At 48.9% G+C, this 23,514-nt stretch overlaps 1 protein-coding gene across 14 annotated transcripts in view; it reads left to right on the top strand.

Annotated features, from left to right (window-relative positions):
- Tacc2 (transforming acidic coiled-coil containing protein 2) overlaps nucleotides 1–23,514 on the top strand; it is a 186,924-nt gene that overhangs the window by 45,112 nt on the left and 118,298 nt on the right. For 12 of the 14 annotated variants that reach the window (XM_078016276.1, XM_078018042.1, XM_078016882.1 and 9 more), the window contains 2 exons: nucleotides 12,331–17,445; nucleotides 18,007–18,108. The exons of 1 other annotated variant lie outside the window; for it this stretch is intronic. In XM_078016276.1, the coding sequence (XP_077872402.1) occupies nucleotides 12,331–17,445; nucleotides 18,007–18,108 (5,217 nt within the window). The remainder of the gene's footprint in view (nucleotides 1–12,330; nucleotides 17,446–18,006; nucleotides 18,109–23,514) is intronic. One more of the 14 variants, XM_078020344.1, reaches the window with a different exon arrangement.

Here is a 23,514-nt window from a genome sequence, read left to right as displayed (position 1 = left end):
TAGCCCTGGGACCTATTTTAATGCAGAGGATACGTATGGTCTGTCTTGTAAATGTCCTGTACTTGAAAGTTATTTTGCTGGTATCGGATGGTGTTCAACACGTGTTTGCTAGCTAAAGAGGTTGATCATATTATTCAGGTCTTCTATATGCAAATTGATTTTCCATCTACTTGTTCCATCAAATATTGAAGGGGGCGTGGAAACATCAGAACATAATTGTAGATTTATCTATTTCTCCTTTTGAGTCTAGCAGTTTTTACTTCATATTTTGAAGCTCTGTGATTATTAAAGAATTTTTACATCTTTTTGGTGAATTGAACCCTTAGGCATTATGAAATGATCTTCTTTGTGCCTGTAATATTCTTTTCTCCAAAATCTGTTGTCTGATACAATACAAATAATTATTTTGTTTTGATTGTTTGCATGGTATATCCCATCCAATTCTTTTATTTTAATTTATTTGTGCCTTTATTATAGGCAACATAGGATTTTGTTTTATTAATCTGCTCTGAAAATCTCTGCTTTTTAGTTGGATTATTTATTACATTTATATTTAATGAGATTATTAACACAGTTGGTTTAGTTCTACAGTCTACAATTATATTTTCTATCTCTCCATATCCTTTTTTTTCTCTAGTTTTTGATTAATTTGTTATTTTTATGTTTGATTTTTTGGTACTAGGGATTAAACTCAGGGGTACCCTGACCACTGAGCCATATCCCAGCCTTATTTTGTATTTTATTTAGAAACAGGGTCTCACTGAGTTACTTAGTGCCTCACCCTTGCTGAGGCTGGCTTTAAACTCTCCATCCTCCTACCTCTCAGCCTCCCAAGCTGCTGGGATTACACAGGTAATTTTTTATTTTTATAATTCTATTTTTCTCCCCTTTGACTTATTATCTACAAGTATATTTGCTATTTTAGGGGTTGCTTTAGGAACTATGCTATACCTCTTTAATTTACCACAATCAGCTTTCAAGCGACATTTATGTCATTTAACATTTGAGAAGACTTAACTGTAAATCTGTTTTTCCTCTTTTAGCTTTATGCTAATTTTGTCAGACACTTTACTTCTATGTAAGTTACATATTCCATAGCACATATTTTTATTTTAAACACCTACTTATTGGGGGCTGGGGTTATAGCTCCGTTGGTAGAGTGCCTGCCTTGCATGCACAAGGCCCTGGGTTCAATCCCCAGCATTGCCAAACCAAACAACACCTACTTATCTTTCTTTTGAAATATTTATTTTTTAGTTGTAGTTGGATACAATACCTTCATTTCACTTATTTATTTTTATGTGGTGGTGAGGATCGAACCCTGGGTCTCACATGTATGAGGCGAGCGCTCTACCTCTGAGCCACAACCCCAGCCCCCACCTACTTATCTTTTAAAAGAAATTTAAATAGTAAGTAAAGTGTTCATTCTTTTGTGTAGGTCTTTTTTTTTTTTTTTTTTTTTTTTAAAGAGAGAGTGAGAGAGGAGAGAGAGAGAGAATTCTTAGTATTTATTTTTTAGTTCTCGGCGGACACAACATCTTTGTTGGTATGTGGTGCTGAGGATTGAACCTGGGCCGCACGCATGCCAGGCGAGTGCGCTACCGCTTGAGCCACATCCCCAGCCCCTTTTGTGTAGGTCTTGATCATCAGGTTACCACCTGGTCTTTTCTATCGCTTAAAGGACTTCCTTTAACATTTCTTGAAATGTAGGTCTGTTGGTGGTTAATTCTTTAAGCATTTGTGTGTCTGTTAAAAAAAAATATATATTTCACCTGAATTTGGAAAGATATTTTCTTTGAGTAAAGAATCCTTCTCCTTTAGAACTTTAACGACACCACCCGGCTGTATTTGACTTGTGTTATTTCCAGGGACATATTTGGTGCTATCCTTATCTTTGCTCTTTTTTCCCCTAGCTACCTCCAATATTCTTTCCTTTTCCCCTGACTTTAATTGATTTGATCACCACACGCCTTGGTGCAGAGTTTTCCCTGTTCCTTGTGCATGGAGTCAGCTGAGATTCCTGGTGTGTAGGTTTCTAGTTTACATTGCATTTGGAAACTTTTCAAATATTTCTTCAAATAGTTTCTTACTTCCCTTCTCTTGGTCTCTTGGGGACTCCAATATCACACATGTGTTCGACTCCTGGAAGCCATCCGGCAGCTCGGTGAAGCCCTGTTCATTTCTGTGTCGTTTGGTACCTTTCCATCACTGTCTTCAAGTCCACTGAGCTTTTTCTCTGCAGTGGCTAATCTGTCATTTTCTCTGTCAGTGTGCTTTTCACTTTAAACATTGTAGTTTCATCTCCAGAAGTTTGATGGGGGTCTTTTTATGTCTTCCATGTCTGTGTTTAATAGACTCAATCTTTTTTTTTTTTTTTTTCCAAATTTTTTTATATACACTTTTTAATACGGGGTAAAAATGGGAGTTCATAACCCACTTGAATCAAATGTATGAAATATGATATGTCAAGAACCATGTAATGTTTTGAACTAATAATAATAAAAAAGAAAAAAATATACATTTTTTAGTTGTAGTTGGACATTTATTTATTTATTTTTATGTGGTGCTGACGATCAAACCCAGTGCCTTGCACGTGCTAGGTGAGCGCTCTCCCGCTGAGCCACAACCCCAGCCCAACAGGCTCAATCTTTCCTCAAGTCTCCTTAACATATGGAATGCAGTTACAGTTTATTTATTTACTTTTGAGGTGCTAGGACCTTATTTCTGCTGGGCCAGGGCTCTGCCAACTGAGCTATATCCCCAGCCCTCCTATAATATTTTTTTAAAGTGTCTGATTTGACGGTGACATTTCGGGGTCAATTTTGATGACTTGATTGTTCTCCTCATCGTGGATCATGTTTCCTGCTGCTCTGCATGCCAGACATTGTGGACTTTGAACTTTTATTTAGGGTCTGGATATTTTTGTGATCCTATAAATATTCTTGGACTTTGCTCTGGGATGCAGTTATTTGGAACAGCTTAATCCTTTGGGGTCTTGCTTTGGTAGATGGGACGAGAGAAGCGTGTGGGTGAGGGATGTTTTTCCCCACGACTGAGGCAAGAGCCTTCTGAGAACTTTAACAGAAACCCCATGAAATATGAGTTTCCGCTCCTGCTGGGAACAGGAGCTGTTCCCAGCTCCGTGGCTGAGGGGATCTTTCCCTCTAACCCTTGCGCTGTCTGTACCTCCTGTCGTGGTCTGGGCACATACTGAGGGTACCTTGTTCTTTTCTGGAGTTCCCAGACTCTCTTCTCCGGGGCTCTGCCCTGGGGCTTCAGCCCTCTTCCCTCCCCAGATGCCAGGCCCCAGCTCCTCACGTCAGGGAGGACGTCAACCTGGCCTGGCCCCAAGCTGCCCACCCCACCTCTCCAGGCCTCAGGCTGGGCAAGGGCAGGGCTCACCTTGCTGCTGGCCATCTCCAGGGATCGCCACCCTTCTCGCTGTGTCTCCTTTATAGTCCCCTGGCCCCCTGAGGCCAACCCTCTTGTAATAAGTCTTTCTAAGCCATTCTCCATCCTCAGCTCTCTGAAAACATTGAAGCTGCAAAACTGATGCTTTCCTGGGTTTAAATGGAAATGCAGCAAAGCACCTGGCAGACGTGGGGAGACTGTATAGGGAAAAAAAGAATAAGAGCCTTTCTGGGGCAGAATTCTTCTTTTCTCTTCTGAAGCTCCTCCTACCACGGCCACTGGTGGTTCCCTGTGTCCTTTCATGGCCTTGGATGCCAGCTTTGATGGCCTTTTGTCTTTGACCTTCAACCAGCTTGATTCCCAGTAATGGTGACTCATCAACCTTGCACCTCCCCATAGAGGTCAGTGGGATCACAGAGGGACAAATCTCAACAAAATGACCTGGAGAATGGGGGGTAACCTAAAAACAAAACTTTGATCCCATTTTTTTTTAATAATTTTTTTTTAGTTGTCAATGGACCTTTATTTTATTTATTTATCTTTATGCAGTGCTGAGAATCGAATACCGTGCCTCATACCTGCTTGGCAAGGGCTCTTCCACTGAGCCACACCCCAGCCCCTAATCACATTTTTGAGCTCAGTACACATGAGCTCAATCTCCGATAAGTGACACTGGTGACATCTTATTGTTTAGAGTGTTCTTCAAATCCTCTGAAACATACTCAGTCACCCAAGGACGATTCTATCATGTTCCCTGGTTGGTACTGCATTTGCTATGGCGAAAATATAAGAAGGAATGTAACAAAAAAATACTTTAATCATTATTGTTCCAAATACCCTTGGAGTGTCAAAAATGTCACCAGAGTCCGACTATATAAGCAAAATTGTCATTTGTACTTTTCCACAAAAAAACAGTGGGGATTGAACTTAAAATTATAGGACTATTCATATTTAGGTAAGTGCTCCACCCAATTTCTTGTTTTGAGCTTATTAAAGTCTTAAAAATTCTTTATTGTGAATAAAAAAATACTTTTCTATTGTGATAGTTAATTTTTTTTATATTTGATCATTAAGAAAAGTTGGAATCTGGATACATTTGAAGGGACCGTAGATGTGAGAAACCTGGAGCTCGCTCTGGCTGTGGGGGTCTCTTAGGTGCAACTATCCAGCCTCCTCCAGCATCCAGTCTGGGATTCACAAATTGGACCACCTGCTACTCTTTAGGGAGAGTTGCTGAAAAAATTGGTTAAAGAGCAGTTTTTGAATTTTCTTTATCTCCATCCCCTGTACTAAGCTGGATAGTGGATTCTTGTGAGTTGAATAATACCTTGACCTTGGAGTCATATAAAGTACAGATGAATGGTAAGAGTACTTTTGGTTTTAATCAACCACACACACACACCATTTCCCCCAATAATTCCATAGGCCCTCCAATAACTTCCCTTTCCCCTCTCTACTTTATAGAATGTGCAGAGGAAGATAAAACTGGATTAAAAATACAAAGCCAAGTCTGGCCATGCTGCCAGGGTCTATGAACTCTCAGGCACCTGTGCAGGGACAGTCTGAACAAATAAGGGCTGTGTGTGGACTGGACCTAATCATCGAGGATTGGAAACAGCCCCAAGGAGGTGATTTGTGCATGAAATACCACGTCACCTTAGTTAAGGCGTGGAACATCTCCTCTCCCAGGAGTAGGAGAATTCTTTCCCTGGCCTGATCACTTGAAGTGAAAATTGTTTTTCCAAAGTCTCTGGAACAGGTGCTAATCTGACCGTGCAGGTGTCAATGGAGGTGAGAGGTTTTATACTGTACCCTTGTGGCTAAAAGAGGTCTTCCTTCATTTCTTGGTTCATTCCATCCTTCACTCATTCGTTAGGCAGAGTGTGTACCAGTGCTAGGCCAGATGAGCTCTGGAAGCTACAGGAGGTCGCACCCAGGGGGAAAGGACATTAACAACTCAATAAGAGACCACCGACTGCAGATGTAGCTCAGTGAAGGACTTGCCTAGTGTTTTAGGCAGTTTTTTCCCTGCTGTGTCTAAAGGACCCGACCAGAACAAGTGCACTGGAGGAAAGGTCTACTCAGGGGCTCACGGTTTCAGAGGTCTCTATCCACAGATAGCAGGCTGCATTCCTCAGGGCTCAGGTAAGCAGGACATCATGGTGAAGAGTGTGGCAGAGGGAGCCAGTTCACAAGAGGATCAGGAAGCAGAGAGAGACTCCACTTGTGAGATACAAATACACACCCCAAAGCCACACCCCCTTTCCCACCTCCTCCAGCCACACCCCACCACTTCAGTTACCACTCAGTAATCCCTACCAGGGGATTAATTCACTGATTGGGTTAAGAATCTTGGAACCCAATCATTTCTCCTGAACCTTCTTGCATCCCCTCACAGTGAACTTTTGGGGGACATCACATCTAAACCATAACACCTAGCATGGGAGAGGCCCTAGGTAACATCTCCCTGACCTAAAAGAAAGGAACAGCCTCTTCCTCCACACAAGACCCATTCAGATTTTGACCATCCTGCAAGGTGTGGGGAGAAGGAACTCCCAAGTGGTCGGGGTTGAGGAGACCGATAAACCCCACCCTTCCCAGCAGATTCCATATCAGCTGTGATCTAGAGTCAACCAGTGTGATCCATGGCAGGCTGTTGCCCCTGAGCTAACCTTTCCTGTCCAGGACTGTGGAGGTGCCAAGAAGGACGGGAGCTGGCACAGTCCACTTGTCACAAGGCAGACAGCTGCACTGTGGGCAGACTCTAGCACCTCAGCCCCACCCATGGGGAAACTGGACCCTGGTTGCTCCCCTCCTCTCGCCACTCAGAACATCTCACCTCCTTAGGGTGGCTGTAACGGGGCGGAGACTGAGCAGTGTTGAGAAAGTCCCTCATTTGACGGCCAAGGTAGGAATGCAGGGACCTGGGGAACACCCTCCTCTCCACCCCAGCCACCTGCACTGTTGGCATGCATCCCACCAACTCTGCCCTTTCCTTTTGCAGACAGCGCGTGGGAGGCAGTGGGCAGCAGGGGTGGTGGCACGAGGGGAAGTTCTTAATGTTTGTTGTGCTGGGGTCGAACCCAGAGCTTCTCACGTGCCAGGAGAGCGCACTAGCCTCGAGCTGCCTCTCCAGCTCATTTCTTTTGAGACGGGGTCTCACTAGTTTGCTCAGGTCTTACTAGGTTTCTAGAGTCTGTGATTCTCCTGCCTGAGCTTCTGGAGTAGTGAGAATTACAGGCACACGCCATGGCACCCAGCAATCTTATCTTTTGAATCAGAGTGATTTGTAAAAATAACAAATTATTCCCAGAAACCTGTCCTGTGTAATTAGTGACAAATTGCTTGCCATGTCACCGTCACTCATTAGACCTGCAGGGAGCGCAGGGACTGTGTGTGGCTGAGGAAGGCTGGTTTTGCAGACTCGCTTCAGGAGAAGTACTTTGCCTTTTCTGGGTCTCTGTTTGTTCATTCATTTGTTCTTCCTTCCTTCTTTCCTTCCCTCCTTTTTCAGTACCAGGATTGAACCCAGTACCATTCAATCACTGAGACATCTTCCCAGTCCACCTTTTCACTTTTTATTTTGAGGCAGAGTCTAGCTAAGTTTCTTGGGGCTTTGCCAAGTTGCCAAGGCTGTCTTTGAACCTGGGATCCTCCTGCCTCAGCCTCCAGAGCCACTGGGATTACAGGTGTGCACCACCACTCCTGGCTGGGTCTCGGTGGCCTTAATCTGAAAAATGATATTTTTTATCCTGAAATGCTATGGTGGTATGGAAGAAAAGAACTTTCCTAATCTTCAAGTAAAACAACCATAATTTGAGAGCCTTGCTGCATATTTGGGGTCCTTGATTTGGCTTCAGTTGTGTCGGTCCATCCGCCACCCACCTGTCTGTGCATCTTTTCATTATACACTTATATATTCAACAGCACTTACTGAGTGTTCCTTTTGTGCCAGGCACCTCCGATACAGTGTTGGGAAGAGAGAAGGACCCAGTGTTCCCTGAGGGAAATGGTCATGGACCAGGTTGATGGCTGCTGCGACTAGCACTAGGTGGGCCTGGGAAAGTAGCTCTGATCTGGGAGCCAAGACCAGGGAGGCCACTCCCAGAAGTGAGGACCAGTGCTGCGAGCTGGGGAGGAGCAGGAGGGCTCCAGGTCTCGGGCAGATGCAGGGCTGGTGAGCTCCAGGAGATATGGGCCAGGGGAGGCCAGGGGAGGCCAGGGGAGGCCAGGGGAGGCCAGGGGGCTGCACCAGAGCTGATAGCAAAGCCAAGTCACCAGCTTTCCCGCAGGGGAGACGGGAGCAGACTCTCACTTCCAAGCCAGTGCTCTGGCTGCAGCCTGGAGAGCAGAACGAAGGGGCCAGAGTGGATGGGAGAAGGGGCAGTGCACCTGTCCAGGCAAGAGGCTGGTGTTGGCAGCAAGTACAGAAATGGACTCTGCCCAGGCAGCCCCGAGGCCATGGTCCTGTTTTGAGGAGCGGCTCTTGTCCTCCAGGCCAGTCTTGGACCTCCCTGGCAGATTTCTTCACGTGTGCCCGGGAGCATCCCCTCTGCAAGGCTGCTGTGCGACCACAACTGCTTACCGGGGCTCTGCCTCAGTAAGGACATAGTGTGGAGCAACTCTTCACCAGAGAGTTTTGCCTCAGTTAGATGGTCTCCCTAAAGCCCAGGGTGCAGGACATTTGTTTTCCACAGCCAGCCAACTCCCCCCCTGCCAGTGTGTGTTCAGAACTATGTCTTCACCAGGGCAGTGGGGAGGGCCTTCTCTGTCCCCATCATCTGCTCAGCAGCTTCCTGAGGGCACTATGGGCAAAGATCTGCACTGGGACGGCACTGGGACTCTGTGGTCCTTGTTCCTTCCCTGACCGCGACCTTGATACTGACACCAAAACTGAAAGACTTCCTTGGAGCTCGCCTGCTGCCCAGCCAGTGAAAAGCACCCCCCTGGATTCTGAGCACAGCCTTGTCCCACACATTTGGACTCGATCTTGAAGTACAAGAGGTTTTTATGTGCGCTTAATTAACGCAGAGTCCTCAACAGACAGGTTCTTAGAATTTTTCCTGCCCTTAGGCAAATCGGTTCCTGGGGAGTGGCTTTAATCTGGCTTTTAAAACTGCTTCTGATGGGTAATCAAAGAGATTGCTGATGCTCAACTTATGGTAAATAAACCAATGTCTGGGTTACTTTTGGGGACCAGTTACTTGCTGGGGGTCCTGTACTCTGAGGAAAATTCACTTCTGTTTGCTCTCTGATAAGAACACAAAAGTTTTCAAGATGCCAAAACACAGACACCTTTTTAAAAATATTTTTTAGTTGTAGTTGGACACAATACCTTTATTTTATTATATGTGGTGCTGAGGATCGAACTCGGGGCTCGCACATATTAAGCACTTTTACCGCTGAGCCACAACCCCAGCCCCCAGTACTTTTATCATCTTGTCCCAGTTAATAATGACTTCAGTCAGCCTAAGGGAAACTGTATCCTCCTAAATAGCAGTTGCTGTCGGAGGCATGGGCAAGGAAGTGGCTTTGTTTATTTTATTTTCAGTGGATGGTCATTCCTGACCATCCCCAAAGTCTGGATTACCTCATCCTTATGGTGGATGTGTACTCGGGACAGATGATTCTGCCTTGGATGGGGAAGAAAGGTAATTCTGTTTCCCCTGAGATTTAGGGAGGGGGAGAGATTAGGGAGGAGCAGGGAGAGAGGAAGAGAAAGAAACATGTCCATTTAAAAATTAAATTTCAGTGGTGGAGCAGCAAAGGCCTATCTATATTCAAAGCAGAAAGTGGACCACGGTTACAATAATGGGGACAGGAAGGGGCTGTGCTCCAGGCTCCTGAGCAGGCTACATCTATAGGAACCCCCAGCCAGGTGTGGCGGCACGCCAGTAATTCCACCTGGGGCAGGGGTGTGCTGAGGCGTGATGGCAAGATCCAGGCCAGCCTGAGCAACTTGGGAAGATCCAGTCTTAAAAAAATAAATAAAATAAAATAAGCTTTGGGGGGTTATAGTTCAGGGTCAGAATGTGCCAAGATTCCATCCCCACTAAGAAAGAAAAATAAAATTAAAAAAAAAAAAAAGGAGCACTCCATTAGTTTTATAGCCTGCTAAACTGTTTGACCTCAGTTAGTGGCTGGGACACCCTGAAATGAGATGTAAAATGCTTGTTAAAAGGAGGCTCCTGCTGGGCTCGGCGCACACCTCTCAGGCTGACACTGGAGAATGGCGAGGTGCTCAGCACCTCAGTGAGGCCCTGTCTCTAAATAAATACAAAACAGGGCTAGGGGTGTGGCCCAGTGGTTGACTGTCCCCGAGTTCAATCCCCAGTACAAATAAAAAAAAACAAAAGAGGCTCTGCCAGGAGGGAATTGCAAAGGTGAGCCCAGAGCCCTGTCATTCTGGCCCCTCCTCGGCCTGGGGCTTTCCAAGAGGCCTGGCCTATGGGCTTTACCCAAGTCCCAGGGTAGTTTTGTTTGCATATGCTGGCAGCACTGGGCCAGGGCTCTCCATTGCCTGGGCCATCTTGGTGACCTCTGAGCTTTGTGGGGGCTTGGATATCTCGCCCTTGGAGCTTTCTCTTTGCCCTTGTCAACCTGCTTTGGAGTCAGAAAAATCGGGTGGAGACCAGAGCCAGCTCCCCTGGTTCTCAGGCATCTGTCTTGTGTCCTTATGCAGGCACGGGTGTTAGCATAGTCACCAAGGTGACTGCCATGGTGATCATGGGCACACACCTTCTGGAAGAATGTTGAATGATGGCACGTTTGGAGGTGAGGGGCCTGGCTGAGAGGCTGGATTGGGGCCAGGTAAAGAGCCTCCTGCCCTCCTTGGAAGTTCTTATTCTTGGTGGCAGGGAGTAGGAAGATGCCCGAGTTGAAAGCCAAGCTCAACCTCTCTGTTCCCCAGTGTTCTCATCTGCAAATGGCAGCAGTGCTGCCCACCCCACCCAGCTGTCAGCACGGTTTAATGAGCTGATCCTTGCCAAGCACTGATGTGATTTCATTCATTATTGTTTCCTCAATTTTTTATTTTGGAAAATTTGAAATCTCCAAAACGTTGAAAGGATAGGACAATCAATGTCCGTATGCCTCTGTTTTATTAGTCTGCTTGGGCTGTCATCACAAAACACCACAGTCTGGGTGACTTTAACATCGGGGTCCCAGCAGGGCTGGATTCTGGAGAGGGCTCTGCCAGCTAGGGAGGCGCTTCCCGGCTCACACAGCCTTCCCTCTGTGCCCAGGACTTCCAGTGTCTTCCGTCTTATAAGGACACCCTTCTCATTGGATTAGGTCCCCAACTCTAGGACCTAGTTTAATTTTTGCCTCCTAAAGCCCTGTCACATGGCAGTCACGTTGGGGACTAGGATGTCAACATGTGGGCATTGAGGGACAGACGGTTCAGTCCATAGAACACATTTTTACATTTTAATAGGATCGTACTTCTCCCTCCCTTTCTGTGCCTCCCTCACATACGAATGCATGTGTGCTGTCTTGCATGGAAACCTGGAATTTGGGCAGTGAACACAGAGAATAGACTCCTTCCTCTGGCCATGTCCAGAACACTGCAGGTCCAGGTGTGTGTGAATGTGCGTGTGTGTAACAGATGGTTACAAAAAGATTCCACGCCGTTCCTTCGCTATTTTCCTCCTTATGAAGACTTGAAAGAAAAGGATAATGGCTATAGAAACACTATTATGCATTGAGCAATTTCTCCTGAAACCAGAAAATATTTAATCATAGCAAGTGTATAGAGTCACAGCTATGTACAAATAATAAAAATTATACCCCTAAGAGACTGTACAGGAAAAAATAAAAGAAAAAGAAAAAAATCCATAGAACACAAAGTGCCAAGCACGTTGGATATTTTTTCCTGTTTTCCAAATTTCGTATTGTGTATGTTATTTATAAAATAATTATTTTAAAATTATTATTATTTTTATAATTAGTTACTTGTGATTGAACCCAGGGTGTTTAACCACTGAACACATTCCCAGCCCTATTTTGTATATTATTTAGAGAGATAGGGTCTCACTGAGTTGCTTAGTGCCTTGCTAAGTTGCCAAAACTGGCTTTGAACTCAAGATCCTCCTGCCTCAGCCTCCCGAGCTGCTGGGATTACAGGCATGTGCCACTGCAGGTGGCCTTAAAATTATTAATGATTATTTTTAAAATAATATTTTTACTTCAAACTATATGGGATTGGGCAACAATCAAGCAGAGCATGTGACAAATTCTTTTATGATAGCGATAGTCGGCTACCTACAGCAGCTCCTTGACTCTGAACCGGTTCCTCTGAGTTTCTTGCGTGCTTTGTTTTGCTTTTTCTATGCATTGCCCGGATAAGTGTGTTCAAGTCAGGACCGATAGGGGTATGGAGGTATTTCAGACTCCAAGCGATACATGTTGGTTGGGTACAGAAATTCCATGCTAAACAGAAATGACTTTTGGGTTGTCTCTCTTACCACCTGTCAAATGACGGAGAATCAAGTTAACTGTGTTCAAGAATAGCTCTCCGTTTCAAAGCCTGGCCTGGCCAACTTGGGCTTTTTTCCTGAACATCAAAGGATTCCCAGAAGCACTCAAGATCTTCTTATAGTCTACAGGGAACTGGTTCAAACCCCCATTTTAGGTCCTCCTGGGTGTCTGGTGTTTTAGATTATTATGAATGAGTCTCCATCTTTCCCTGTTTGCTGCTGACCAGCACAGAAGCCCCCAGCGGAATGCCTGACTTGGAGAAAGGGAGGGGCTGGAGGGCTTCCCAGGGGGAGCAGCCTGCTGCACGGGGGCCCATAGGTTTGTGGTGGAGGCTGCTGGTGGCCTGGGGTGGGGGCGGGTTGGCGTGACCTGCCGTGATGTGGCTCTGTCCTTGGCACCCTTGAGAACCAATGAAACATTGAGTGTTTTCACTGTTGGCAGCGCTGGGCTCGGCAGCCCCCCCTCCACTTCTGAGAGTGCTGCCAGCCGGGATCCGACCTTCCTGTCCCCAGAGGTGACGGAGCCAAGGAAGACCCCACAGGAAGCCAGGGGGCCAGAAGGTTCTTCGCTGCCTGGTCTACCACCGCCCCGGGAGCAGGAGTGGCCCAGGACCTCCATGCCCTTCACCGAGTGCCCCCCAGAGGCTTGCTTGGCAAGCCCCACAGCCGCACCAGAAACGTCCCCAAGTGCCCCGGGAGATGTCATGGCGGCATTTACCCCTGAGGGGGACAGCTCTACTCATCACAGCGGAATTGCCATCGTCCCCAGTACTGGATGTGAGGAGGAGCTGAGGGAAGAGGCACAGGACTCCTCTTCCTCTGGCCACATTGGCCAGTTGACGGGAATCCTGCCAGCACAGCCCGCAGGGCCGAGGAAGGAGCTGCCGTGTGCAGAGGGGGCCCACTCTGGTGGCTTTGAGGCCCAAGAGAAGGAGGCTGCAGGCTCCCCTGCCGAGTCCGGGCAAGGACCAGCTTCTGTACAAGTGGCCACCAAGGCCCCAGCTGCTGTCCAGCTGGGCAAGGAGAGCTCAGCTGACCTGGAGGAGTGGCCCCCAATACCTGAGACCAGGGAACCACAATATCCAGGCCCAGTGGAGGTGACGCCTCCGCATTCAGCCGGAAGCTTGGAAATCCTTGGGGCCTGCCACCCGCCTCTCAGCGATTCAGGCCCCGCCTTTGAAGCTGAGGCAAATTCTGCCTCCCGGGAAAGCTGCTGGCAGCACATGGGACCACCTCTGCCACACACACAGCTGCCCAGGGACCCGCACAGTCCTGCTCTGGCTGCAGCAATGAGCGGTTCCTGCAAGAAGCCTCCGGACACCAGTTACGCTCAGGGTCACTCACAGTTAGGGACAGAAAGGGCTGAACCCCATCAAGTCATCGGTGTGGCCGCAGGTGGCCAGCCAGCTGGGGGTTCGCTGGTGAGTGCCCAGCCCTCTCCACTCCCTCCGACTGGGGAAACGTGTCCAGCTTCAAGCCCCATTGCACATACAGATGCTCAGATCCCTGTTGCCGAAGGAGGATCCAGCCTGTTGGCCAGGGAGACGATTTCCAAGGCGGAGAAACCAGTTTCTGCAGAAGCAGCCAAAGAGCTGGTGAATACAGGGTTGGGAGGATTGGAGGAGGGGGCATCAGATCTTGAAAGACAGAGAGAGCACCCAAAAGGGAGCACTGGGGAGTTTCCTGCCCCCTCGCCTCAGGAGAGAGCAGAGTCCTGGAACAGGGAGCAAAGCCAGGGGGTCGCACTAGGGATGCCGCTGCCCCCTCCTCCTCCTGGGACTTCGAGTGAAAGTACTGGAAGGTCAGAGGGGCTGAAGGATGGAGCCAAGGCCCTCGAGGATGATGAGGGTCCTGCTGTGGCTACAGACGAGATCAGATCAGCTGGAGACAACCGCAGGAGCCAGGATGCCACCCCAGAGCCACCTGGTGGTACAGATCCTGGAAACCTGAGGGCAGAGGAGTCTCAGGCTCTTGGTGGCAAGCCCAATACTGAGGGGGACAAAGATGAGGTTTCGAAACAAAGTGGCGACGAACAAAGCGGAATCCTTCCCAGCTTAGACTCGGCACAGCCACCCAGGAAGAACAGTGCTGGACACATAGACAGTCCCAACCCTGAGTCAATGCAGGTAGCGTGGCAGGCGACGGCTGGTGCCAATGTGACCACTGCAGCCACCTCACTGCTCTTCCCTGAGGAGAAGCCGTTCCTGCCCCCAGCACCAGATGAAACTGAGGATGTTGTTCCGGGGTTGCAGTCCAGATGCCCTGATACCCTTCAGGACACGTGGGGATTGGGAAGAATGGAGTCTCTTCCTGCTTTGGAATCGGAGAAATCAGATTTCCTGTCGACTCCTGCTGCAGAGGTTGTATCCAAAGCCCAAGAGGTAGAGAGCACATTGGAAAAAAAGACAGCAGGCCACCTGTCCCCACAGAGGCCCCGCAGCTGTGATGGGGAGAACTTGCTGGCGTCCCCAGGCCAATCCTCTGGGCCAGGGCACAGTGTAGATGGACAGGAAGTTCATGCGGATGTGCCAAACACTCCCTGTGAGGAGAGCCCAGCAGTGGATACGATGCTCAGTCTGAAGCCAGATTTTCAGGGAAACCCGTCCCGCCCAGAGGACAGTGGGACAAGAGAAGCTGCATCCGAGAGGCCCCCACTCTCTTCTGAGAACGGCCTCGTGCCATCACAGTCAGACACGGGGGCACCCATCATTGATAAGCTCAGGGAGATGACTCTACCTCCTGCAAGTGGGAAAGAGGCTTATTCAGGCAACTCGGGTGTGAAGACCCAGGGTGCAGGTCCTTCCCCAGCCCACGTACCCACGGGGCCTCGGGAGGACGTGTGCTTGCCCAGTTATGAAGGACAGGAGCAGGCATCTGGATCAGAACTTCAAAGGGTGCTCCCCAAAGACAGTCTGTGTGACGCTCCAAGTTTGGTTCTAGAGAGTTCTCCATTGGAAGAGTCAGAATTGCCAACTCCAACAGGACGGAAGTTGCCTGCATTAGGGGAGAATGGGCAAGAGGGAGCAGGCAGCCGTGGCCATCTTTCAGGGGTCTTGCTTAACTCGGGAGACACTTTAAAAGACTCTTCTGTTGCAGGGAGCTTGGGCGGGGAGGGAAGCTGCTGTGCTGGGCAGGGGCCAGACAAGTCCCAACAGGAGCTGGGTGATGCTGTGGAAGCAGGCAGCCTGCGTGAAGGGGCATGTTGCTGGGACGTGGGGGTAGCTGACGCACAGCCCCCACCCTCGGGCCTGTGCAAGGCAGAGATGGCAAGTAGAGACACAGTGGGGGCCCCGCCTCATCCACCTGACTCAGTGGCCCTCCTGGATACAGCTCATGGTCTGGCAGCCCCAGCACTGGCCAGCCCCAGAGTCACACCCACCCAGGATGCTCCAGAGAGACAGACATGTGATCAAGCCCAGGAAGAGAGGCAGCAACCAGGGCCGGCCCTACAGCAAGAAATGGAGTGCCCTGCCACCTTGGCCACCACAGTTACAGAGACCCATGAGCTTCTTGAGAAGTTCTCGCTGGCTGGGGAGCAGGGTGGTGAAGGGGGGGCTGCTGCAGCTGGTGAGAGTGCCAGTGAAGGAGGCCCAGGGACGCAGCAAGCTCCAGAGGAGCCGCAAACCGCTCCAGGTGACACCTTTGCTCAGACTGAGCACTGCCCCACCTCCAGGAAAGGACCCTCTACCTCTGTCCCTGGTGAGTCCTGCGAGACTGAGCAGCTCATGCCCAGCTGCCAGGATGCCTTGCCACGGGCTGGAGAGCTAGATGGGATGCCCAGAGGCACGGAGGGCATTTCTGCACATCAGGCTGGCCCTGACCCAGAGAGGCCCCTGCCGGCTGGGAAAGACACTGCTCCTGACACCCCTTACCTGCATATCCATGGAGCCGCCAGGAAAGGAGCAGAAGACAGTGGTCTGAGAGCTGTTTCCTCGGAGGGCCCCACAGCTCCCAGTGAAAGTCCCTGTCCCATGGAGGAGCCCCTGCTGGAAAAGGCTGCCTCTGTAAAGCTGCCGGCCAGCCTCCTCTTGCAACCAGGAGCTGCAGGTGGGGAGGGCTCTGTTGTGCCTGCCAGCTCTGGAAGCCCCAAAGCTGGAACCACTGAGGAACCTGTGGACTCCATGCCCTACCTGGACAGGATGCCTCTTCTGGCCAAGAGTAAGCAGATGACGGAGGAGGACAAAGTGGCCACAGCTCCAGAAGCCAGGCCCTGTGAGATTCCAGCCTGCTCTGGCAGCGAGGACAGCATGGTGGGTGATGCAGCAAGACAGACAGAGGGCAGCAGGGACAGGGTGGTAGAGACACCTCCAGATCTAAGGAGAGGTGCACCAGGTGGTACGGAAGCAAGCTGCAAGCAGCCTAGCCCCATTGTAGGGCTCCATGACTTCAGGGAGCACATCACCAGAATCTTTGAGCAATCAGTGCTTGGAGCCCTGACTGCTGACCAGCCCCAGAATGCACCAAGTGAAAAGGCAGGAGCTAGGAGGAGTATGGTGGGCAAGGACCTCACCACGCTACTAAGCCCAGAGAAGCTTCTAGATGGAACTCAAGGAATGGCTGCTACCACTCTCCCTGCACCTCCTGCTGGACTCTGGGTGGAGAAGAAGCCAGAGTTGGCTGTGGAGGCTAAGATTTCCCATCTGGTTTCCCAGGATACAGCTCCAGACAAGCTGCCAGGTGAGTCCGATGCCAGTGTTGAGGAGGAGGTGACTGGTGTACCACTCGTAGCGAGGAGAAGTGAGAGGCCAGACCTGGGAGCCGAGGTTCACTCACAGCGGGTGAGGGGTGGGCAGGAACTAGCTTCAGGTCTTTCCTCACCAGTGGCTGCTCAGGGGACATCTTTAGAGAGAGCTGCTGACTTCCAGGTGGCTCCCCAGAGCCTTGGAGAAGAGGCCTCCGTTCAAGGTGACAGAATTCTTTCTGGAAAACAGTGCCAGGGAACACTGGTCTCTGACAGTCACCCTAGAGAAGATGGTACCCAGGACTTGGCTCACACGGTGGGTGCAGGTGATGTGCCAGAATCTACCTGTGCTCTAGAATCCTCTCCTCCCCGTGGGGATGTTTTAATTGAGCCCAAGGCTAATAGTGACCTGCTTGGGGGTGAAAGGAAGCCTGAAGCTGTTGCCAGCATCCTGGAAATGCAAAACGCCCCTGGCCACCTGAGCATCCCTGAACCACTGGCTAGAGAAGTGCTGGACACTCCCCAGGAGCCCAGCGAGAAGGCAGGAGCTGCTGGGGAAGTGAAGGGTGACATCACGTTGAGCACAGCCCAGGCATGGGCACACACATCTGGTGACCTGCCAGAAACAGGTGCTGCAAGGATGATCGCCGGCGTAGCTCATGACTCAGTGCTGCCAGGGAGCCGTCAGGCGATGGAGGACTCAGCTGCCCTGCGAGGGGACAGCCCAAGTGGGCACCAGCCGGCCAAGGAACAGCTGGGACCTGAGCTCCCTACTCCAGCTGGGAACAGGGAGGTGCGTGTTTCACCCCCAGAGCCTGATGACACTGGAGACTCAAAGCTGCAACACCTGGCTCCGGAAGAGCAACACGCTGACAGGTACTTCAATTAAATTCTTGTGGGTTCAGCTTCAAGGGTGAAACTCAGCCTGATTTTTAAAAAGTCAACCCAATAGATGGGTGGTTTTCCAAAAGACTAAGTTTTACATATCTAATGGCTGATATACCCGCTTGCCCTCTCTGGATGTGCTGAGATTCTGCAATATGTGAGCAATGGTTGGAGGAGTGAGGACTGTCTGTTTTACATGCCTCGCTGCTTTTCTATTAACTTAAACCGCTGCCAAAGTGTCATGCGTTCACTGGCTGGCAGTGCTTGGGTGGGTGTGGGTTGAAATCAGCCGTACGTTTTTCTGGAGATGCAGATCTATCTGCTTTTCAGTCTAGATATGTTTAGAGGGGGCTTAGATGATTTGGAAGCATTTCTAAGCCATTAGTTGTATGACCTTTGTTTCCCTCACACCCCACCCTGCCCGAAGGATTTTGGTGTAGTAGCCACTCAAAGCTTTCATTGGGAAATATGTTTTTTCAAAAATGACTAGGAGATTGATGTCTCTCTTACCATCAACATTATCTTATCTATTGCACCCTTTCATTGTCCCAGAAAGAGCCTGGGGCCTGGCCCAGCTACCTTACCTACGGTTCCTGAGAAGGATGCTCCGAGATTCCCTTCAGATGAGACCAGCTGTGTGGGAGGACCAGAAAGGTCAGTGAAGTTCACCGGCGCCTTCCTCAGGCCCAGACACACTGAGAGTTTCACTAAAGAGGGTAGTCTTTATACACGAGTCTTACACAAGAGAGGCAGAGAGCCAGCCCCCTCCTGCAGGCAGGTGAAGTGGTGTGGAGACGACTCAAAGCGCCACTGTTGTGAGATGAGCCGAGTCCCTTTCATATTTGTGCTTACTACCTTTAAAAATCAGAATGACTTTATTGAGATACTAGCCACATACCATAGAATCCACTCATTTAAAGTGTACAAATGAGGCTGGGGATGCAGCTCCATGGTGGAGTGCTTGTCTAGCATGCACGAGGCTCATCTCCAGCACTGCAAAAGAGAAAGAGAAAAAGAATATACAGTGTACGATTCAGTGACTTTTAGTGTACTTAGAGCTGTGCAACCATGGCTACGATCAATTTCAGAACATGTTCTCCACCACCTGCACATCATACCTCAAGCCCTCGTGCTCTTGGCCACAGGCACCCATTAATCTAGCTTGTTGCCTTTTGAGGCAAATGGGTCAGCGCTGGTTTAATCTCTGAAGCAGGTGTGGCTCATCAACAGCAGCCCAGAGATCTTGATTAGGAGCACGGGTTTCAGATGTGTGTGATGGCCAGATTTTCACACTTTCGGGGGACTGCCTGTTCTTTCCTAAGTGAAATGTCACCTGTAATTCTGCCGGAGCTGCTGCTTAAGTTTCATCCTTTGGGGGTAAGGAAACATGTGGACACGCACACTCCGGAAAAGCTCTGCAGTATCCCAAGATCTCGGGCTGTCGTGTGTGTGTGTGTGTGTGTGTGTGTGTGTGTGGTGCGTGCGTGCATGTGCACATTTGTAAACATGTGCGGTAGGGTCGGAGTCTAAATTAGTACCTATGTCTCCACCAACAGCTGCAGGCATTTTATAAATGATTTGATTCATATTTTGCACATGCAGAAAGAATGCATGGTCACCTGTTTTTCAAGTCTGAGCGCTTCCTCCAATTCCCAGCTGCCTCTGCTGCCCACAATAGTGACTCTCAGGACTCTGGGCCAGTGTGGAGGCCTGTGCCGCCCAAACAGATGCAGGCTAAGCTGCATTTGACGCCTGTTTCTGCTGCTGACCAGTGAAAAATTCCCTGCAGCCCTTGCTGGTATGTGCCTTACATTCCCAGTGAAGGCACAGGAAGGATGTTGGACTACCTAGAGAAGCCTCTCCTCCGCCCAACAAGGGACTCCATCAGTGCCTTTGGGTTTAAAGATGTACACACTTTATCTCCCTCTTGGAGAATTAGCCAGAGAGAGAGCAGCCCAATAAATATTTCATGGCTCATTGTTTTTATCACTTTAAAAAAATTATCACATCTCAGTGTGCATTAGACGTTGTAGAATTTCTGGCCTATTTGTAAGGTGTATGAAGGAAAGAGAGAACTCCACCATCACGGTACCACCTGATGATTACTGTTTCAGTGTCTTAATGTCACTTCACCCTCTGTTTTTTAGCTTAACTGTTTACAGAGTCATTTTTTCTTCTGTCATCAAACTCTGTACAGACATTTCTCGGTGGCTAGGTTGCAAGGCTGGTCCTGGGCCCCTAGCCATGAGTCTTAGGTTCCTGCAGTGGTTCTGTTCACTTTGCTCCTGTTGAGACTTTTCATACACCCCCGGAGCCACAGGGTCCAATATAGCAGGCGCTGGCCAAGTGTGAGCGGGGATGTGTGAGGAGTGGGCACGAAATACACACCAGATATTGAAAACTCAGTATGAAGAAAAGAATATAAAAAATTCATTATTGATCATTTTTATACTGATTATATAATATACTGGGTTAAAATGTATTTTTGAATTTAAATTCACTTTTTTGTTTTTAATGTGGCTCCCTCCATTTTTAAAAATTACACATGTGGCCTTTGCAGACATAACTTGCATTCTCTGTAGATTATTTGGCTCCGGGACTTGCTTTTCTCTGGCCCGTGGAGACCCAGGCGTGGTAGAAGTTCAGGCTTCCCTGTGCTTGCGGCTCTTCGGGGAGAGGGCTCTTCTCTGTCCCCTATTGGTTGAGGCCTTCTGGAAAGAATTGTGATTATTCTTTCCCTCTCATCTGCCAGATGCAGTGATGGGAGGTAAACCCTGAGCAAATAGGCAATGGGATCCCCTCTTATCCTTAGGAGGCAACTGAAGTTCTCTGGAAGTGCACAGACCAGCTCTGTCCAATAGGAATGTGACACAGTCACGGAAGTACCCTTGAATCTTCTAGCAGCCACACTAGAAAACCTAATCAGAAACTGGGAACATTAACTTCAACATATTTTATTGAACCTAGTATGCAAAAAATATTACCATGTCAACATAAAATTAATGTAAAAATTATTAAGGCAATAAGCTGCAATCTTATTTTTTAAATATATATGTTGTCAATGGACACAACACCTTTATTTTTTTATTTTTATGTGGTGCTAAGGATTGAACTCAGGCCTCACATGTGCTAGGCAAGTGCTGTACCATGTGTTATACTCACAGCACATCTGGATTTGAACTGACCCCATTCCTAGCACTCCAAAGCCAAAGGTGGCTAGTGGCTCCTCTCTCTTGGATACTCTAGCTATAGAGACCTAAGGGCTTTGGCAATTGATCCAGAAGGCCATATCGTCCCACAGGACCCCACAGGATCCCTGTCTGCCCAGGGGGCTGATTCCTACTGGTTTAACACAAATGGCGAGAATGTTTCTTTTCATTGGGGAGGAGACTCAGTATTCTTTCTTACCACAAAAGAGTTGTGTCGACGTCTCAGGAAAGGTCCTACCAGGACTGGGGTTGCGGCTCAGTGTTAGAGCGCTCGCCTGGCATGCGTGAGGCACTGGGTTCAATCCTCTGCACCACTTAAAATAAAGATATTGTGTCCACCTAAAACTAAAAAATAAATTAAAAAAGAAAAGAAAAGGTCCTGCCAAGGCCAGAAGGTGCAGGGGCTAGGAGCAGAGGTATTGCACTTGAAGGTCAATTCCAGCAGCAGTCCGTGGGAGGCTGGATGGTCAGGCTTCTGTGGACATTGCCAGGCACTGCAGTGAGGAGGAAGTTCAAGGCCAGGGCCCTGAATTCCTAACCCAGCTCTGCTTTACTAGCTACACACCCAGCCTCAGTTCATTCGCCCGTAGAATGGGGACGACAGCACCGGTACCTGCCTCATTAGATTGCCAGGAAGTTGAGAGATCATTGGTTAACGTGTTACACTGGCAGTTTCTGGTGCTCAGTGGTGTTAGGTTCCCTGTCAGCATTTTCCTAGTTCAGAGAGTTGAGTGACCACGTCTCCGGTGTGGAACTGTTTCTGGGAGATCAGTCAATGCTCCCGAGACTGAGGAGCACAAGTTGGCTATTTTTCCTTTCTCACACAGAATTCTTTGCCTGCTGAAATATCTTGCTTTGGAAGGAGAGGATGCTTTCCTCTCTCCTACAGTGTAGCCCACAATAATCTGCAAGTTAAAAATTTTTGAGATTGCTTTTACGGTGATACATTGTGTTTTTCTTTGTGTGCCCTCTTATATTGTTTTTTCGCCATTGAAATTATGTTTTAAGTCACTAGGAGAGGGGCAAAGCAAATCACACCCCAAATTTCTACCCTCTTATTTGATACCAGGTGACTCCCTGCTATTGAATTTTTGAAGATCCTGCTGACTTGAGTAGAACCTATAGCCCATGTCAAATTCTGCACCTAGAGGTCTCTTTGGCCGTCTTGGTGACAGGATGGCTGGGTAACCCAGTATCATATGCACAGGCAGCGTCAAGATGTTTCCTGCTCTACTTGCCAACTTAGATACTGCAGCGGGTACTGCTGGTGATGTGCCAGGGGTAGCCTGTGGCTTTAAGTCCTAGCAGCCACTGCCTCACAAGTAGGTACAGATGGACAGATGGCTCAGGGTGCATGTCTGTACATCGTGTGGTCCTCCCCGTGGAGGAGTCTGGGACCCAGAGACGGCCTCATTGAAAGTGCTTGAACTGGTCTCGCCTTTATAGACCACCTTCTATGTTGGGTAGAAGGGTCGGTTAGAATTTGGCATCTTGGTTACACATCACTCATGTTCACATGTGGTTCTAGATCAGTCTTGGATACCACCCTGCTATGTTTGCTGAGCATTTATTTAAAGGGGTTTTTTTCCCACTTGGAGAAAGGTATTGTGTTCAATTATTAGTGCATTTTAAGAGAATTAAATTGTTCCCAGATTGCCTAGCGTCTTTGTTCAGATCTAGGCTGAATCACAAAGGGCAGCTGGGTTGAAAAGTTGAGGAAAGAACAGAGAGGGATGGTTGGCCTCTTGCCGAGGAAGCGCTGGCAGAACCTGAAAGCCACACGGGAACCGCTCCTCTCCCGTCCTCCCACGCCACCTTCCCACTTGGTCTCTGTTTCTTCCTTCTCTCGTCACTCCTAAAATTACCAGCTGTGACACCATGTTTTCAAGTTTAAGAATAAGACTAGAGGATGACTACAACTGTGTAAATTAAGCAAAAGGAAAAAAGTCTCTTCCAACATCGTTCCCTCAGCTACAGCCAGGACAGCAGATCTCGGTCCCTGGGTCTGATCTTGTAGCAACCTTCTTCCCCTCTTGGGGGCTGTTGAGGAAGACGGATTCCCCTGCATTTCAGCCACCTCCCTGGTGGTGATGTTGATGATACAACAGTGTTTCCAAAGCCTCAGGAAAGTGCCTGGTGTACAGTCGGAACATGAGAAAGATGGTCATTGTTACTGTCCCTACAGAAGTAGGGAGCCCCAGGAACTGAGGTTGGTCTCCAGCCAATCTGCATCTTTGTGCCTTGGTGGCTGTCTGTCCAGTGGGGTTCCTTCGCTTACCCAGCTTGGCCCACAAGGAGTTCCTGCATGGAATGAGATCACAGATTCAAAAGACGGCATACAAGGTAGATTTGCGTAACTGCGCACAACTTCTATCATTGTGAACCATCCTGTATAAAAGCCAAAGGGCCCTTTGACATGCAGCCTTTAAGTCCTGAAGCTTTTGTGTTTTATAATTAAAGTGAATTTCCCAAGAGGTAGATCTGGCATCTGGGCAAGTGCCAAGTCTCCTTGGAAAGTCAGTTTATGAGGTACCTACACAGAAGGCGCCCGTCTCCGCGGACGCAGGGGCCAGATTCTCTGCAGGTGGCTGAAGGAGGGTAGCCACCCCCTTGGTTCTCCAGCTCCTCTGCCCTGGGGCTCCTGTTACAGTGCACCTGGGCCCAGGGGAGCAAAGAGCCACTCCTGCTCCTGGGAAATCCATGACCAGTTTTAGGGCAAGGTGATGATTTTCCAAATTGCTTGTGTCCAAACTGACCCAGCTGTCCTTCCTGCAGCCTGTCATTAGGGTCACCGGTAGGAGCCACAGCATCACACATGGTTTGGGGCTTGTTCCAGGAATAATGTTTGAGA

Source organism: Ictidomys tridecemlineatus, chromosome 1, assembly GCF_052094955.1.
Source record: "Ictidomys tridecemlineatus isolate mIctTri1 chromosome 1, mIctTri1.hap1, whole genome shotgun sequence".
NCBI lineage: Eukaryota > Metazoa > Chordata > Mammalia > Rodentia > Sciuridae > Ictidomys > Ictidomys tridecemlineatus.
The sequence above is the reverse complement of the archived record's forward strand: the minus strand, read 5'-3'. Positions and strand labels throughout refer to the sequence as shown.